We start from the raw sequence: 18666 nt of genomic DNA, 5'->3' as shown, positions 1-18666 counted from the left end.
CTATTAGCGGTTCGGGCCGTCCGTTAAGCGGCCAGCGAGCCCATTGGTTCTTCCCCTCCCGGCCACCTCCCCTCGCCGAACGCCTATTGGCGGTGGCACCTGCTTTTCCCCAGGAACGCGCGCCCATTGGCTGCTCCGCCCGCGGCTGCCAGGCTCGCTTTTCTTACCGGCCTACCCGGAATCCCCGCCCCCGCGCTCTGATTGGCCGCTGGCGCCGCTCCCGCCTCCAACGGGCCCCACCGGCGAAGTGCGCGCGACCATGTGGCGGCGGTGGCGGCGGCGCCCGGTGCCTCCCGCCCCGGCAGCCCCCGATACCCCCCCGGTCCCTCCCGTCCCCCTCCGCCCCGATAGCTCCCGATAGCCCCCGCCCGGTCCCTCCCGTCCCCTTCACCCTGGCCGAGCGGCCGCCCCCGACCCGCTATTACCGGGACCCGGCCCAACGGCTGCGCTGGCAGCGTTTCCCCTCGGTTTAAGGACACGGGGCAGAGCCACGCTGCGGGCGGGCGGGCCCCGGTAGACGTGTTCCCGTTAAGAAAAACCATCATCAGAAAGGAGGAGCCTGTGAGCGTTAATTAACGGCGGGAAATGCGGGACCGGGAGACATGGCGGAGCTACTTAAAACGATTAATTACATGCCGTGTAATCACCCCCAGGAGAAGGGGCAGCCGGGCCCGGCCGAGGCCCCAGCCCCGTGTCCCCCAGGCGAGGAGGGGACGGGGACGGGCCATGGTGGGCGGCCCGCTCCCGTCCCACCGCCCGCGCCGGTGCCGCTCCGCTGATTGCACCCGCCGCCTCGTTGGGCCCCGGGTCAGAGGGCTCTGAACGGGCCGGTCTCTAATTAGGCTTTTCCTCAGCATCCCGCCCTTCCCGGTGGAGCCGGGGGGGCCGCGGGGCAACGCCCGTACCCTTCTCGCCCAGGCAGGCGGGAAGCCGTCACCGCTGGGTTCTTCATCCCCTACGTCTTCACCTGCGGCGCCTCGGAGAGACCCAAGAAGATCTCGGCTGGATTCCCCCGAGGGAAGGTGCAGGGGAAACCCAGCATCCTCCTCCACCAACTTATTTTCCTTGGGCACTTGGAAAACGTGGTTGTTGGCCACAGAGTCACCGCCCTGCCCTTGGCTGTGCGGTACCTACCGGGGAAAGAGGAGGGAAAAGTCACCAGCAACCACCCAGAAGGTCACTGGGAGCTGACCTATCGCTCCACCATCTTTGCAACCAACACGTATCCCCCTTGGGATCAGCCCTTCCAGCATCCCCCACAAATTACCGCCATTTCCCCCATCCCAGCGTGAAGAACGGAAGCCAGGGACCCAGTTCCCCACATTACACCACGGCCAGGTCAGGGGCTAGATGGGGCTGAGGTGAACCCACCACCACTACCAACAGAGGCTGTGTAAAGCTATCTTGGTATCACAGAATGGTTGGGGTTGGAAGGGACCTTTAAAGCCCTCCCAGCGCCACCCCCTGCCCTGGGCAGGGACACCTCCCACCAGCCCAGGTTGCTCCAAGCCCCGTCCAACCTGGCCTTGAACCCCTCCAGGGATGGGGCAGCCACAGCTCCTCTGGGCAACCTGGGCCACGGGCTCACCACCCTCAGAATGAAAAAATTCTTCCCGATATCTCATCTAAATCTCCCCTCTTGCAATTTAAAACCCTTCCCCCTCATCCCATGGCTCCCCTCCCTGCTCCAGAGTCCCTCCCCACCTTTCCTGGAGCACCTTTAGGGACTGGAAGGGGCTCCAAGGTCTCCCCGGAGCCTTCTCTTCTCCAGGCTGAACCCCCCCAGCTCTCTCAGCCTGTCCCCACAGCAGAGGGGCTCCAGCCCTCCCAGCATCTCCGGGACCTCCTCTGGACCCCCTCCAACAGCTCCGTGTCCTTCTGCTGTTGGGAGCTCCAGGTGAGGTCTCACCAGAGCAGAGCAGAAGGGGAAATATCTCTTCCATGAGATCTCCAACTCAGCTAATGAAGGAAAGGACTTTAGAACAATAATACAATCCCGCAAGGGATCTGCATCAGGATTATGACCTTGATAAAGAAACTAGAATGATCTCGAAACTGGATGATGCTCAGTGAGTCCATTGAAAAAATAAACCTTAAAATATAATGTCAAATAGGGAATCCACTGTGTGAGAGACCCTAGAGGGAGAAAACTGGGCAGAAAACTTCACGTTTCAGTCATGAAGCCTGTGAGGACGTCAGGTCTATGCACCTACAGAAGAAAACATGGTCCACGTGATGGAACAGACCATAGTCCATGACACGGCAGTCTTTTTTTTTTGGGGGGGGGGGGGGTAACACTGCAGGGCCCAGAGGCTAATCTGATCCTCAGATGAATACAGAGGCAATCAGAAACGCCATCTCCAGTTGCAGTATCCACAGCTGGATGAAGACGCTGGAGCTCAGAGAGAGAAGATCCATCACCTGCCCCACAGGAAGAGCTTTCAGGACTGGCTGCAATCAACGTAACTCAAGGGGGACTTCATCCCAGGGGAATTAAACCCAAAACCACGGTCTCTGAGAAAACTTTCAGCCAGCAGATAAGGAACAGCAAGATACATAAGATGGAAAGCTGAAACTCTGCACATTCAGTGTCGAATAGGGACCTGTAATGGGATATAATTAGGCATTCGAACAACTTTCAAAGGGGTTGTAATGGATTTGCCGCCGTTAATTAATTTGGAGAAGCTCCGTGACCCCCGCTACGTGGGCAGCGAGACTAGCTGATCGCAGTGACACCAATACATCAGGCTGAGAAAGCGTTGCTGAGCCTGGACCCGGAGATAAGCTGGTTTCCCTGGCGAAAAAGTACAGGGAATTTGGGTAGCTGGAGCCGGAACCGCAAAGCTCAGCACTGCGGCTGGCAGGCACAGCTCCCCCGGGCCGCCCGGAGCCGAGCTCCTGCCGAAACCCCATAGGGAAGGAGTATCTGGACGCATTTCCTGAGCAGGACAGCAGCTGAGTTTGTTCCTTTTTGGTCATCTCCGTCTCGCAGCTGTCATCCGGGTCCAGTTTTCCTCTCCCTACTGGGAATCTTCAACCCTCATCTCACAGGAGAGAGCCCTCTGCAAAGTCTTTTTGGGGCTGGAGAGGACAGGGATGGGGTGCCTTGGGTTTCTTTCATCATCCCATGTTCCGCAGGTCCGAGACGATGAGATGCCTCAGGCTGGAGAGAAATGAGCATGAGCGTCCTCAGCAGCTGTGCGATCCCAGGAACGGGGACCTGGAAATCCTGACAGCCAGAGCCTGCTTCAAGAACTTTAAACGGCCACGAGATAAAAGAGCAGACCAAAGCCAGAGCCTGCAGGATCCGTCCTCCAGGCCGTCAGCGCTCGCTCTCTAGCGCTGGGTAACACACCAGCTGCACCTCCCCCAGCCAGCCCCACACAACCCGCTCCTGCTGCCCGGGGAGCGACGGGACGCACCCGGATGGGGTGAAGCGCCTGCACACGACACAACAGACTTTGTCCCAATTCTTTTACGTTTAATCTACCGCATGAGAAGCCTCACCCTGCACAGCCCAGCCCCCCCGAGGGGTAGTTTATTGCCCCCCAGCAGGCAGGTGAGCTTGCAGCCCTAGGCTGGGAGAAGAAAGTCAGTTTTTCCACCAACCTGCAGCCTCACCTGTGCTCTCTGTGACCATGCAGGATAAGGAGCCCTGATCTCTATTTCTGCAGCTTAATCATTCTCTGCCTCCCAGCCCAAAGCCCTGCTCCAACGCCCTTGCAGCACCCGCGGCACGCTGACAGCCCCACGGCCCAGCGCCGCGATGTGCCAGGGGAGGTTTTACAAACGCTCCTTTACAACGTAACTCGCCTCAGAGCCCAGCAAACTCACGTTACTGGAATTCCGCGCCGTGCCGATTTCTTGTGCTTCAACAAGGCTGCGCGTAGAAAGGTTCTGGAGATTCCCAAGATGCCAAGAACCTCTCTCCAGGCAGCCGTATTTACCTGCCGAGTAAGGAGCTGGTGGAGCACGGCACTGCCATGCTCCTTTCCGCCCTTCTTTCCCATTTTGCAAACGCCCAGCAGCAACGCCCCCCAGTACCAGGCACAGGACCACAGAATCGTTCCCTGCTGAACCAGTCAGGGATAACGCGCGCTGCTGAAGATGCTATAGCCCTTCTCACCTGAAGAAGAATCTGTCCCCAGGCACGTTAACTGATGTGCACTGCACGCATATTTAACAAAATCCTTTATTTACATTCCAAAACGTTAAAAAAAGAAAAAAAGATAGGCGCCAATTATTAAATAATTTCAGGAGAATGTCGAGAGCATGGATCTGGCCTGCAGAGAGGACTGGGGCAGTGGGACAACTGGCTGGAGCTGGAACTGCGTGGAGCCAGCACAGGCCTAACCACTGGTGAAGGAGCACTGAAAGGAAGAAGAAAGAGGTCCGCAATGCCGGACAGCCATTCCCGACTCACCCTACACCAAGCAGGACTGTGCAGTGACACTGGGTGCTGCTACAGCAATTTTCAAGTGAGCGCTACTTGCTGCACGCGCTACCTCACGCCAAGCCTGAGCTAGAGAACTCGGGAGTCCTGCTGGGTCTCCACACCTGGCATCTGCCCCTACCTCTGGGCTTAAACCCAACAGCGCCCATTTCTCCTGGCTGATGTTAAAGGATCTGGACAAGTAACGGATTTAGCTGTCTGAAGTCGGGCGAGACAAATGCCGTTCTTGTCTACAGGCAGCTGAGAGGCAGCAGGGTGCAGAAAGGCAGTTCCTAAGACCTTGGCTGGGAAATAAACAAGGTGGCACCAGCCTCGTACCTAGAAATGAAAAGCTTCCAGTCTCCAGTTGGGTATTGGCCGGAGATCATCTGCTCCAAAAAAGAAACGATCAGCAAGTCTGGGCCTGAGGACAACCCTAAAGGGGACCTGACCCATCAGCGCGGCTCTGCCCTCCTGCAAGAAAGCCTGGTAACAAGGTTGTCTCTACCTTCAAAAGCCCAGAAATGCCACCAGAAGTACCAGGGAAATGAGAGAACCATCACATTCCCTCTTGTCACTTCATCAAATAGGAGGAGCTCCCAAGAGCCTGAAGCGCTGCAGATCTGAAAGACTTTATTACGGAAGCGGGGACGCGTCTTCGTGGGCAATTCCAGATGTCTTTGGATATCGTTTAATGGAAGGTCACCAACTGGGGGGATTTGCTTTTTGTCAGTGCCTGCCCGCCTGCTGAAATTTGAAGAAATCAGCAACCAAAAGGCTAATACAGCAGATTTTTGACAAGCTGCAGCCTGACACATTGAAATCCAGACAGATTTGTTTAAATGCTTGTGGTTTTTTTTTTTTTTTACGGTGAAGTGGGCGGACAAATGGAAACAGAATACTGTACGTTAGCCTGAGCTCTGTCTTGAGCCTATTGGTTTAACCAAAACGAAGCCTGAAATAAGAGTAAATGCTGGAAAAAGCAGCAGTATTTTTCTGAGTTAAGGTAAGACTATGTAACATGATAATTCCTCGGCCCTTCAGTGGTGGCAGTCCTACGGCTGTACTGAGCGAGGAGGCTCAAGTCCTCTCTTCCTCCTCTTCTCTTCTTGATCCCTGCCTGCCCCCCACAGGGATGCTCTGTTTTCCGTAGGGACAGGAGAGTTCACCAACCTGCAGGTCAAAGTGAAGCCCCCCACGCCCCCAGATGGATATTCCAGCTGGATTCCTGCTGCAGTTCCCTTTCATCCACTGGTTTCTAAAGCCGAGGTCTCAAGGCAGCCGAACCCCATCCCCGGCACAGCTCCCACATCCCCTCTCCCCCTTGACTGCAGCTGCAAAATCTTATCCCTCAAGCGCCGCCATTGGTGCTCGTGTAGCTCAGAGGGAAGCCAGTTCAAAGAGTTAAGCTGGCAAAAAACCTAACGCTGTTAGAGAAGCATTTTCTGGCGTTTCACTGAGCTGAGTCAGCGCTCTGCAGCCTCCAGTGAATGGGAAAATAAGGCAAGAGAAAAGCAAGGAGCAGAGCAGCCCTGAGTTCAACTGCAATGGGTGCCCGGGAAGACCGAGACTTACCGCGTTTCTTTCATTGCTTTACATTTCCCCACACTGAGAGATCACAACTGGCAGCTTGGGTTTGTTATTCGGACCCGTAGGCACATTCTGGGGACAAACAAACACAGAACATTAAACGTTACAAAAGTGCAGCAAATCCAGGGAGCGATGGGCACTTGAAGACTGGCTAAGAGGTGTCCATGCAACATCAGGCACCAGGAAATCCAGACACAGCTCCCAGTAACAGAGAAGTGTTTTGGCAACGGAGCCGGCCGTTAAGCGGGTGAACTCTCTCTGCGCGCAGAGGTTTGGGATACAGACCAGACCCCGATCCTTCAAACGGGAGGGAAGGAACAGAGCAAGAACTGGAGAGCTCCTCATGAGATACAGCAGGCGTCATGTCACTTGAGGCTGCTCTGGCTTAAATCTTTTAATGTTACTAATTGCAGCCGACACAGGCAAAGCAAACTTGCATTTGTGCAGAAGGGGAATCCGAATAAGAGATAGTCGCAAAGCAACCCTCCTTCTGAACGTCTCGTTCTGCTGGACTCGGCTGCTCTTTCATGAGTCTCTTAATTATTTCATTTCCCCTCACCGCCGCGCTGCACAAAGCGGGCACAGCACAACCCTTCCACCGGTGCTTCTGGCAAAGAGGGCTACCAACACCCGGATCGCATCATGCTGTACCGTTCATTACACGCGACCTTTTCTCAGTTGAAACAGTTGTCAGCTCTATGTTTGTCCCACTTTATGGGCTCTCTGGCGGCAGAGGCCCTTGCGCACGTTATCCTACGCGCGTGCCACGAAGTAGCGTTGGCTCTCTCAAAGAACACGCCACCATTTGTTAAATCTACTCGTTATCCTGCCATGACACCCAGTCACAACGTCGGTAGCAACCACCACCCCTGGGCTTATTTATCTCCAGCTCCTGGAACCCCCTCAGAAGGTCCGTTTAATTTTTCTCGTTGAACTTGCTGATCATGGATCAGCAGAACTGATGATGTAGCACCCGCTGAATAATCCCAGGCAGTGGCACAGAAGTGATCTGCTTTACGCTCTTGTCTGAGTTGCTGATGGAAGAGCTTTTCAATTCAGCTTCCTGAACAAATGCAAAGCATTGCAAATAAAGCCACAAGAACACAATCCCCGCTCAAAGACCAACCAGCAGCCACGAGAGCACAGCATTTCTAAAGTCAATCTACATGACAGCCTTTGCCTCAACAGATTTCCTGTTATTTTATAACAATGACATCCGATAATGCGAGTTATCAACCCTGATATTCCCCTGTTATCCTGTAAACAGACAGCAGGAGAGAACAGAACAACCCTTGTTAATCCTCTACGTGACTTTCCAACGTGGACATAGGCAAATAGGGAAATAGGCAAATTCAACTTACTTCAATTTTTCTCATGACCAACAGCCCATCGACAATTTTACCTAGAATGAGAAAATGTACCCACTTCAATGCGGCTGGTTTTCACCTTTGCTCCCCCCCCATCACAGGTATGTGCATTTTTGTTCCTTCTGAAAGGTCTTGTGCAGCGTACAGCTATTGGGCACTTCAGGTCTTTATTACTGATCTTTAACCTGATATAGGAAACAATCCCCCTTTAAACATTTTCCACATTCTGAACAGATTAAGTGCATTTTCCCATCGCAGGGGTGGCGTGTGTAGAAGTGCAGGTTTTGAGACCTGCCTCCACTAGCTGCGCTAAAAGACAGCATGAACTACCCACCAACACACCCTCTGTAATGATGCAGAACCAGCAATTAACAATATCAGCGTTACTTAAGAATCAGAGGAAGTATTCAGCAGGAGATCAGCTCAAAGGCCAGCCTTGAAATCCTACAGCTCAAGCGGCAGGTGGGAAAAGTTCGCGGATGGGGTTTCATAGAATTACTATCATAGAATCACAGAATGGTTTGGGTTGGAAGGGACCTTAAAGCCCACCCAGTGCCACCCCCTGCCCTGGGCAGGGACACCTCCCACCAGCCCAGGCTGCTCCAAGCCCCGTCCAACCTGGCCTTGAACCCCTCCAGGGATGGGGCAGCCACAACTTCTCTGGGCAACCTGGGCCAGGGGCTCACTGCCCTCACAGCAAAGAATTTCTTCCTGAGATCTCATCTAAATCTCCCCTCTTTCAGTTTAAAACCATTCTCCCTCGTCCTATCGCTACACTCCCTGATCAAAAGTCCCTCCCCATCTCTCCTGTAAGCCCCCATCAGTTACTGGGAGGCCATTATAAGGTCTCCCCGTAGTATCTAAAGTAGCTAAAAACTCCGCTGAAAGCTCAGTCCTCTCCGAGACTGCAGAAGAAAGGCATCCCGTCACCCATCTGTCCCTTCTGCACTGGCACAAGGATTTATGTAGTAGCGTGATCAAAAGCTAACCTGCAAAAAGACCTGGTTCACTTCAACAGCCATCCACCTCAGGTGCTGGCTGCGCAGATCCCTCGCCTAGCACAGGCCAGGGGGGAAGAAGCAGCAGTCCACGGCTATTTTAGCAGCAGTCCACGGCTATTTTAGCAGCTGCGCCACCGGGAGTGTCCGTGAGCTGGTAAGCCGGGCCCCCGCTGCAGGTACTCACCAAACACAACGTGTTTTCCATCCAACCAGTCACATTTGGAGCACGTAATGAAAAACTGGCAGCCGTTGGTACTCGGACCGCTGTTTGCCTGGGGGTTGAAAATATAGAAAGCGTATCATGAAAGACTTCCCCAAACTGAAGGCAGGCGCGTCTCATCACAGGGAAGAGCTGTCGCTCTAGACGCAGCCCAGCTTATTATTACCTTATCGCTACACAAACCAAAGGAAGCAAAATATACACCTGCAGGAGAGCGTCCCCGGGCTGGGACGTGGCACACCGCCAGGTCTGGTCATGCCAGCGAGCTCAAGACCCACGTCACCAACTTTTCGTTATACGAAAGCACGTTCAGCACAAGACTGTGCTGAAATCCGGGCTCAGGAGCATGCTCCTGAAAAAAAGGCAAAAATCTTTGGCCATGAGTGCTTACTGCTGCAGCATTGTCCCAGGGAAAACTGAAAGCCAGGAACCCAGGGCCGAAAAAAAAGCAGCCGATTTCTGCTATTTGGAAGGTTTCCTCAGAATATAAAAAATGTCTGTTCTGATGATCAGGATGAGAAAGGCAACGATCGTACTGGCACGGGGTTCACAGGTATGGCGTCACAAAGATGTGAAATTTAATTCACGCCCAAGCGCAACACCCAGAGCATTTGCGCTCTGCTAAGAAAACATCTCTAATGCTGAAGTCCATTTCAATTTTTCAAAGCTCTTCTGACAACGAGGAGGTACTAAAGCATATTTCTGCGCTGAGAAATGAACTGCGCAAGTTTTGCAGCTGTCACATTGGATCCTTTACTCATTGCTAGCCAGCTTTGGAAGGATCCAGCTGGGATGGACCACAGTTTGGCCCAGCAGAACGACTCCAGAGCCAGGCCACTTTAACACGAGGCTGGCAATGCCAGCGTGGGATCCCTTCTCCCTCACTATGGTACACTGGGTGCCTAGCTGTGTCATGACACCTCTTTTTGGGCCACGTTTTGAGCTGGATGAATAACTAATCCAAATGGCGAACGCCCAAAGCAAGTGGTTTTAAGGGCAGGGCAGCTGGAAGAGCTGGGGAAGCAGCAGCTGTGGATGGGAACGCTGAAGCGCTGGCTTTCTATTGCAAAAGTCGGTGTATTGTTCCCACCAGGCAAGGTGCAAAAGTTGCAGTTTTTCCTACAACGTCAAACAGGAAGCATATGTTATAAGAGATACCATGGTAACGCCGCTACGGCTTTGGAACTCCCAAATCTCTTTGTTTCATCCTGGTTGAGGTCAGTGTCTGACCAGGGAAGGGAAAAAAAAAAAAACAAAACACCAAAAAACAAACAACCCACCACTTGCCACCGTATGAAAACTGTAAGAATCGAGCTACCCTGAGAGCTGGTCAAAGAAAGCCTGCCCAGCACTCCAGCAGGTAAAAGAGAAAGGATGCTGCAGGATCAGGACTCCCGTGTTACTCAGCGCATTAACACGAGTAGCCTTCTGACTAGCCGTTACGAAGCCAGTCTTTCAGACCTTGGGTGCAATGGTGGAGATTTCTGTTGCTTGGCAAAAACCATATACGCTTAGGAAAAGGGCACAGAGAAAGTACTAAAAGCTTTTTAGTCTCATAATGTCGTTATTTTATACTCACCATAGAGAGCAGCCCAGGAGCAGAGTGTTTCAGCTTGAAGTTTTCATCCGCAAAAGGACCCCTATATATACTGGCCACTCCAGTGCCGTCTCCCTGCACGAGAGAGGTGCCCAGTCAGCCACAGCATTTGCTCTGTAGCAATTCCTACACAACGATTCCGTTTAAAAATTACATTTAAAATCCCCAAGCAAAAGGACAGGGTTAAGCTCAGCCTAGAACGAACGCTGTACTGCCATTTATACACACCAGCAGCGAGCGCATTCCATGCTTTGTTTCCGAAGAGAGACAGTGACTGGTTTCTAACTACACAGAACGTCGTTTGCCGTCCATATGTTGGCAGAAACCCAGGGAGATGGTAAGGACTAAGCCCAAGCCTCCCAGAGAGAGATGGAGACAAGATTCCTTGGTATGGACCCACCTGGACTTGGCAGGAAAAGGGAGAGGGATGTAGAAGTATGGGCTGGTGTGACAAGGAAAGCAGAAGCGGTTGTGTGGGAAGTCGGCTGATGGTAACGCTTACTTATTTCACCTTATTTTCCGTGACTACTGGAAACAGGGAAGTGATCTCTCTGTTCAGCAAGGACGGTTTCTAAAATACAAGGCTTCTGGGTTTTGCTGTACTTTCTATACCAAGTCGAGACATCTGGTACTTACTACAAGCCTTACCACTCAGATCTCAAGACACTTCTGCATTAAAGCAGCGCGGCCCATAACCGCTGCAGACTGCAAGCTTTGACTGCTCAGCAGTTTATAACTTCGCAGAAGCCTGACACGTGCTTCGCGTAAGACACACAACCCGCGGGGCTGCTGAAGGGCCACCCTGCCCTTTGGTTCAGCGTTGCAGGGACACTCCTGTACAGTCCCAAGAGGACTGAGCAGGGACCTTTCAAAAGAACGGCCTCAAAGACGCTGCAGTGAGGAAGGCTGCAGGGAAAGCTGCAGAAGCAACGCAAACGGGTACCTCTGGCGCGGTCAGTTAATTTTACTATCCTGCCAGTAATTTCCCTTTCTGTGTTGATTTTCTCTGTGTCACTTTAGCCCCATTTCTTCTGCCTTGCTGCAACCTGTCTCCCTCCCTTGCCTTCCTACTTAACATGTACTTTATTTATTAGGCCAAACTTAACAGGGAAATAAGATGCCAGTAATAAACCGTGTGTAGTGCCACATCTGTTGCTCTGCTTGCCTCGCCCTTGCTTCTTTTCCTCCTACTCTCTGCGGTTTACTTCAACTGTCGGCTCTGAGGCAGGAACATATACCCTCCCTTAGCGGTCAGCGCGACTGTTCTTGCTCCCCAAGTGGCTTTGTAATAAACGTAATTTATAAATGACAAATACCGCTGCAATCTGCAGTGCTTGTTGAGCGTCAGTGGCAGTCATAAAGCCCACCGGGACATCTGAGCAGCATCACAGTTGGCGACTACCTAAAAGTCTGGTGCGGCTGAGCCACCCCCTGCGCAGTCAGTTCTCTCGGTGACTTTCATACAACCAAGTTTTAGAAATTTTGGATTAAAAAAAAAGCTTTATCACCCCCCTCATCTTTTGAAATACTTCCAGAAATGAAATAGTTTTACTGGGTCCTAGGACAGCAAAGAGACCCTGTGGTCCTCCAGCCGTCCCCACGTACTCTGCTTATCCCCAAGTCAGCGCATGACCACCACTGCGGGCACCGAGTCTTTTCTATTTTGAGACAATTCACGAACAAAAAATTAATTTTGATTTAAACTACCTCTTGCTCTAGATGCTTGGTTCTGTACTTAGGGTCTCCCTGCGCAAAGCTGATAGGAATTCGCAGGGTTTCTTGTTTTGGGGGGGGACAGGAGAGGGAGGAAGGACAACAGGGTGAAAAAAAAAATAAATCTTTGCAAGTTTGAAAAGCCTCTAGCTGTGCTGCCATGCTTTTTTAGAGAGGAAATATTTTGGGAAGGAGAAGGTACGTTCACCCAAGACTCCAGCTTTGTTTTCAAGTACATTACAGTTTGTTGCAGTAAGATGGCAGCAACGCTGCGAGGAAACCTCCGGTTACTACTCGGTACCTCAAGAGAGCCAACAGATCCCCATAAACCAGCACGAACCCTTGGAAATAGTTGCATATTATACCAGGTAGGAAAAGTACAAAAGGAATATAAAAGTACGTACGTTTACAAAGTCACCTCCTTGGATCATGAAATCCTTTATTACCCTAAAGAAGTAAAACAATACTTAGTTCTCAGTAGAAAAATGCTTAAAGAAGTTCAATACGCAATAAAAAGAAGTTCTGCCTCGCAGCACGACAAAAGTTATCAGGTTCTATGAATGCTACAGTCTAAAATCTAGAATAAATATTAAATATTAATAATAAATATTTATAATAATAAATATTAACGACTGGTTGCTATCAGGTAATTTGGGACCCGTTGCTGTTTTCCAGGGATAGAGATTAGGTGACAGATGCCAGGGGATGATCTCTGACCTGGCACAGCAGGAACGGGGGATCCCTCCCAGCGACCCCAGCGTACACATCGGGCAGCACCCCCAAACCCACAGAGGGACACTATCGGCCATGACCCACAAATGCCTCCCAGACAATTAATGCCTTTGAGGCAGGTCTCAAAACCACACCGAGCTCAGACTGCGATTCAAATGCCTAAACAAACGCGGAAGAATTACCTGTGGAAAGTGCTTCCTTTATAACCTATAGGGACACCATCTTTCCTGGAAGGAAATAAAAAGGAAAATCATTGCAGCTTACTGGATATCCCCACACAAAGCTCTCCCAGGAGTCCAGAGTCCCCCAAGGTTGCCTTATACATTAGTAGCTGCCTTGATACACAACCATCCAACTCACCCGGCTCCCAGCTGGTGCTATCAGAGGCCAAGGCAAACCTCGAGTGGGCTCTGCGCATTAAATGACACGGTTCCCTACAACCCCCATCCCATCATCTTAATGGATCCTGCTGCAATTTGCAGCATGAGCAGGTGGGATTTCCAGGCAGGGCTTTTTAGAGCAGCCTGAGCATGAACAAAATCATGCCGAAAAAGGAAAAGTCCGCCATCTCCATGACTGACTGAGCCTGTCACGATGTCTTCAGAGCTGACTTCTGTAACTCTTTCATTTTGTATTGGTATAGTAAGAAAAACATCCAAGTGAGCCTTCTTCCTACTCACCCAGCCTTGTTTCTCTGAGTAGGCTACTTAAAAGGACACTATAAGCCACTTACCTGAATTCGCCCGTACAAAACTGCCTGGAAAACAAAAAAGAGCAGAGTGTGAGGCACACCTGAACTCCGAGGACACGGAGGGCTGCATTCAGCAAATATGCACCGAGTGCTGTGCAGGGCTTTCTTCCCTGCATCGGGGCTACGCCCAGTGGAACGGGAACCAGCAATAACTCCCCCCCACTCCCATTTGAAAATGTTCTGCAGTTGAGGAGGTCGGACGTTTAACACCGAGGTTCTAAAAGACTGGATGTGGGGCAGGCACCGCGTTTCACAGAGAACAAGATACACCCGTTTCTCCCATGGAAGTGGGATGTCCAAGTGGTACATCCTTCAGCCAGCGGCAGAGAACTCTACCATGACATTAAGGTACTGCCTTTGATAAAGGCACCGAGCGTATCAGAAGCTCCACAGAGGGACTGGAGTCCTTCAGCTTCCAGCCAGACGGGCTGCCCCAGTGGACTGGGGCAGAGTCACATCTTCCTCGGAACGGCGAGTGGAGCAAAGCAGGTGCAGCGGTTCTGGGGGGCAGGCAGTCACTCTGCCATCAGAGACATTCCTGCATTGTAAAGCCTTCACAGCCCTGGTCCAGGCCGCGTTGCAGGACCACTGCCTGCTCCTTACCTGAAGTTCTCCGCCGTTTTGGGTACAACATCGGCAAACAGCTCAATCTTCATGCGGCCGACCTCCTGGGGGAGACAGCACCCACATCAACCCTCCGGGCCCAGAACACACACACGCCAGCCTCCCCTCCCAGGCAACTCCCACCCAAATTCGTCCTCCTGCAACCACCCCCAGCCCTGCTAAACCCCTCCCTGAGTACCCCTGCAAACCTCCCCTCCCCCAGCTCCGTACACCCCTGGGTGCTCCCCTACGCCCCACCACCCCCAGCTCACTCCCACACAAACTCAACCTCCTGCAAAGCCCCCCCATCCCTGCAAAACCCCTCCTGGAGCACCACTGCAAGACCCCCCCTTCCCCAGCTCCATGCACCCCTAGGTACTCCCCTACCACCACCCCCCTTCAGTGCTCCCCTGCAAGTACCCCCGGTGCTCCCTGCCTCAACCCCCTTCAGTGCTCCTCCGCAGGTCCCTCCCAGTGTTCCCCCCCCCCAGCCCTTCAGTGCTTCCCTGCAAGCACCCCCCGATGTTGCCCTACCCCACACCACCCCCTGGTGCTCCCCTACCACCCCCCCCCCTTCTTCAGTGCTCTGCCGCAGGCCCCTCCCGGTGTTCCCCCCCCAACCCTTCAGTGCTTCCCTGCAAGCTCCCCCCAGTGCTCTCCCACTCCCCCGTGCTCCCCCCCTACCCCTTCTCCTTCAGTGCTCCACCACAGGCCCCACACAGTGTTTCCCCCCGTTCAGTGCTCCTCTGCAAGCCCCCCACCCCCAGTGCTCTCCCAACCCCTTTCAGTGCTCTGCTGAACCTCCCTCCCGGTGTTGCCCCCCACACACGCCCTTCGGCGCTCCCCTGCAAGTCCCCCGGGTGCTCCCCCCCACACACCCTTCAGTGCTCTGCCGCAGCCCCCTCCTGATGTTCCCCCTCTTCAGTGCTCCCCTGCAAGCCCCCCCCCCGGTGCTCTCCCATCCCACACCCCACCTCGGTGCTCCCCTACCAGCCCCCCTTCTTCAGTGCTCCGCCGCAGGGCCCTCCCGCTGGTCCCCCCCCCAACTCTTCAGCGCTTCCCTGCAAGCCCCACCCCGGTGCTCTCCCACCCCCCATTTCTCCCTACCCGGCGATTCCCTCCCCCAACACCTCCCCTTTCAGTGCTCCCCCCGCCTTCAGTGCTTCCCTGCAAGCCCCCCCGCAGTGTTCCCCTACCCCATACCCCCCCGTCCCCGGCCCGGGGCTCCTCTACAAACCCCCCTCATTGCTCCCCCCCCCACTCCCCCCTCCTTCAGACCTTCCCCACAGGTCCCCCCCGGGCTCCCCTACCACCACCCTAGTCCCCTGTGCTCCGCCGCAGGCTCCTCCCGGTGTTTCCCCCCCCACACACTTCAGTGCTCCCCTACAAGCCCCCCCTCAGTGCCCCCCCACAGGCCCCTCCCGCTGCTCCCCCGCAGCCGCCGTCCCCGACACCGCCCCCGGCCCCTGCCGGGGCCGGGGGCGGTGTCGGGGACGGGGGCTGCGGTAGCGCTTTGTCCCACCTGCCCCCCAATGGTGACATCGAAGAAGACCACGGGGTTGTTGGGGTTGGCCGCCAGCACCGCCATTGCAGCCGCCTCTGCCGGAAGCGGAAGGAAGTGGCAGCGGAAGTGGCGGCGGAAGCGGAAGTGGCTGCGGGAGGCGGAACTCAAGGCTTTCCCTTAGCGGCCCTGTGAGGATTTGGGGTTATTTTCCGTGTCCGGGGGTATCCGTTATCGCTCCAGGGATGTCTTTATGCTTCCCAGAGGCAATCCCCTTATTTCCAGGGCCGGGATGCTGCCATCCCTCCCTGCCGGCTCCCTCCATTTCACCCATTATTTATACACAAAATATTCTCATCATTCTGCCTGCCTAATCCATCACTCCACCTAGACTTACGTACTCATTAGGATGACCGAATAGCCTTTTTGCACACATGCGGATCAAATTCTGGTGCGTTGGCCAAACGCTTCCGCGCAAGCGTGAGTGTCTCAGTGGTCGTTTGGGTAAGGAGACCCTTCCTGACGTTATCCTTTTAACGTATTGAGTCATCTCAGGACAGTAAACGTTTGCTGTAAGTTTACCGACGTTCCTCGAAGTAGCCCCAGCTCTGTCCTAACTGGTATAGGAGTCCATACTTGACACATAAAAGAACCTTGAAGTGATTACTTCTCGTTATCCCCTCCTTGGTGAGTAGCTACTTCTGGCTGTCTCCTTATTATCACTGTCTGTCATCAGCTCAGTGACTATTTTCTCACGCAGTAAGAAGGTTAGTAATTAGCTATTTTCTCACACAGTAAGAAGGTTAGTCAGAAACAGACACCATTTTAGTTAGCATATGGTTATAAACAAAGCAGAGGCCTGTCTTTGGTAACAAAGGTGACCATGAAAGTCATCGTGTGGGCTTTGACCAACGGCAGGGATGTTGCTTCAAGAACTTTTGGCACCCTGGTGTGCCTGAGGTAGGAGAGCGGTCATGAGGTTCTTCAAAGACCTGCTCTGAGACGTGGATGAGACAGTGATCCTGGCTAATGCTTTTCTCCATGTATGTTTGGCACGATTTCAGCGCTCCCTCTAATTCCTTTGCAGCCGGGTCAAAGCCGTCGCCTTGGGGAGGTTTCCCACGGTGCTTGTGGCTGGGCCTGCCCTCCTGCTTCCCGAAAGCCGTGTCTCGGGGATGAGCTTGTCAGGGGTATCAGGAAAGGCACATGGCCACCGGCAGGAGAGGGGCAGGTGGGGACAGGGCTGGGTTCTTCCGGGCTTTGGCTCTGCCCTTCCACCCCACAGAGACTGTCCCTCCTCTGCCCGGGCGTCCACCCCCAGACACCTCTCCCGCTCCCAGGTCTCAGCCCCGCGCTGAGGGGCCTGGAACCCGCGGGGTGTCTCAGGGACCACAGGAGACTCCAGGACCTGACCTGGTGGGCAGGAGGTCTCTACCCTCCTCTCGGGAATCACGCAGTTCCCTCAGGACTCCGGGATGCATTTCGTCAGGTCCTGTAGACTTCAGTATGTTCAGATTCTTCAGGTGGTCACAAACCTGAATTCCTCTTAAGGTAGGAGGGACTTTGCTCCCCCCGTCCAGGTGTTGCGGTCCATCTGTTTGAGGAGGTGTGGGGGAGAGATTGCCAGTAAAGACTGAGGCAAAAAAGTTGTCGAGTACCTCAGCTTTCTCCTTGTCCGTTTTTAGCAGTTTGCCAGTCGTGTTCCTCGGGGGGTACCCCACACCCTTGCCGTGCCTCATTGCGTGCCCAGACCCCCGGGTTTGCCTTTTTGTGATCCCCAGAGCCCCGAGTGGGCCTTTTGGGGCAGCCAAAGCCCCAGCTGTGCCTTTCAGTGTCTCCCAGTGTGATCTGCGTGCACCCCATGAGTGCCCAGATCCTTCGCCTTTCCCCGCCAGCGTTCAGAAAGCCTCGGTTCCCCCCCGAGGGCACAGCCGTGCACTTCATTCCCTCGGGGAGCTCTCAGAGCCCCTCCATTCCCCACGGTCTCCGTTCATGTCTCCTCTGTGACCCCGGCTGCGGGCTCCGAGCGTCCGTGTTCCCCTTACTTGATGTTCACAGCCCCTTCAGTCCCATCCACGGCATTCGGGTGCCCTCTCTTCCCCTCCGGGGAGGCCCAGAGTCCCTTCCGTCCCTCCCGGCACGCTCAGATCCCCTCTGCAGTTCCCATCCCCGTGGGCGCAGATGCGCTTGGTCCACCTGGCTGGGCACCGCCCTCCCCTCCTCTCCCCTTCCTGCTGCCCCACATCTCCTCTCCTCCCCTCCGAGCTGCTCGGCCCCCACCGTGGGCAGGAGCGGGCTGAGGGAGCGCGCAGGGTCCCCCCAGGGGTGCTGGTGACGCGCAACACTGTGCACACAGGTTGCTTTGGTGCCAGCACGGGCCAGTGCACGGGATGGGGAACTGCCCGTCCTTTCCAAAGCCCTGCCACGGGGTCGTGGTTCAGCCTCAGACGGCAGCAAAGAACCACGCGGCCGCTCTCTCGACCCCCCCACCGCCGTGGGCAGAATCGGCAGAAAAATGCAAAACTCGTGGGTTGAGACAAGGGCAGTTTAACAGAACAGCAAAGGGAACCAGAAAACACCACCACGGGCAGAGGAGTGTACAAACACAGTTACGGTACCACCACCCACCAACCGGACCCAGGATGCCCCAGCCCGATCCCAAGCCAACTTCCAACCCCTCTCCCGGCCGGCTATGGACTGGGCGTGGCTCACCTGGGACGGAACACCTGTGTCCCTGCCACAGCCTGGGGAAAATTAATCCGATCCCTGCTGGAACCAGGACACACAGAACATGTCTTCATAGGAGAGGTGCTGCAGCCCTCTGAGCATCTTCATGGCCCTCCGCTGGCCCCGCTCCAACCAGTCCATGTCCTTCTTGTGCTGAGGGCTCCACAGCTGGACGCAGTGCTCCAGGGGGGGTCTCACCAGAGCGGAGCAGAGGGGCAGAATCCCCCCCCTTGCCCTGCTGGCCACGCTTCTTTTGACGCAGCCCAGGATGTGGTTGGCTTTCTGGGCTGCCAGCGCACATTGCCAGCTCATGTTGAGCTTCTCGTCCACCAGCACCCCCGAGTCCTTCTCCTCAGGGCTGCTCTCAGGCCATTCTCCACCCAGCCTGTATTTGTGCTTGGGACCTTGCACTCGGCCTGGTTGAACTTCATG

The 18666-nt window shown here is 54.3% G+C and overlaps 1 protein-coding gene across 7 annotated transcripts; it reads right to left on the bottom strand.

The window, feature by feature from the left end:
- Positions 1-2078: 2078 nt before the first annotated feature.
- On the bottom strand, positions 2079-15653 carry PPIH (peptidylprolyl isomerase H). 7 transcript variants are annotated; one of them, XM_054222494.1, is made up of 10 exons: positions 15529-15653; positions 14007-14071; positions 13386-13409; positions 12835-12879; positions 12325-12367; positions 10190-10282; positions 8575-8662; positions 7384-7424; positions 6008-6094; positions 2079-3163 (listed from the first exon to the last, which is right to left on the bottom strand). In XM_054222494.1, the coding sequence occupies exons 1-9, from the start codon at positions 15592-15594 to the stop codon at positions 6026-6028; spliced, it is 534 nt and encodes a 177-aa protein (XP_054078469.1). In that variant the 5' UTR covers positions 15595-15653; the 3' UTR covers positions 2079-3163; positions 6008-6025. The 7 variants fall into 7 exon arrangements, 4 of the variants coding, with proteins under 4 accessions (XP_054078469.1, XP_054078466.1, XP_054078467.1 ...); XM_054222491.1 differs by lacking the exon at positions 2079-3163 and adding an exon at positions 4175-4370 and having other exon boundaries at positions 15529-15652; XM_054222492.1 differs by lacking the exon at positions 2079-3163 and adding an exon at positions 4377-5179.
- Between the last annotated feature and the right edge of the window lie 3013 nt (positions 15654-18666).

Source organism: Rissa tridactyla, chromosome 16, assembly GCF_028500815.1.
Source record: "Rissa tridactyla isolate bRisTri1 chromosome 16, bRisTri1.patW.cur.20221130, whole genome shotgun sequence".
Taxonomy (NCBI): domain Eukaryota; kingdom Metazoa; phylum Chordata; class Aves; order Charadriiformes; family Laridae; genus Rissa; species Rissa tridactyla.
The sequence above is the reverse complement of the archived record's forward strand: the minus strand, read 5'-3'. Positions and strand labels throughout refer to the sequence as shown.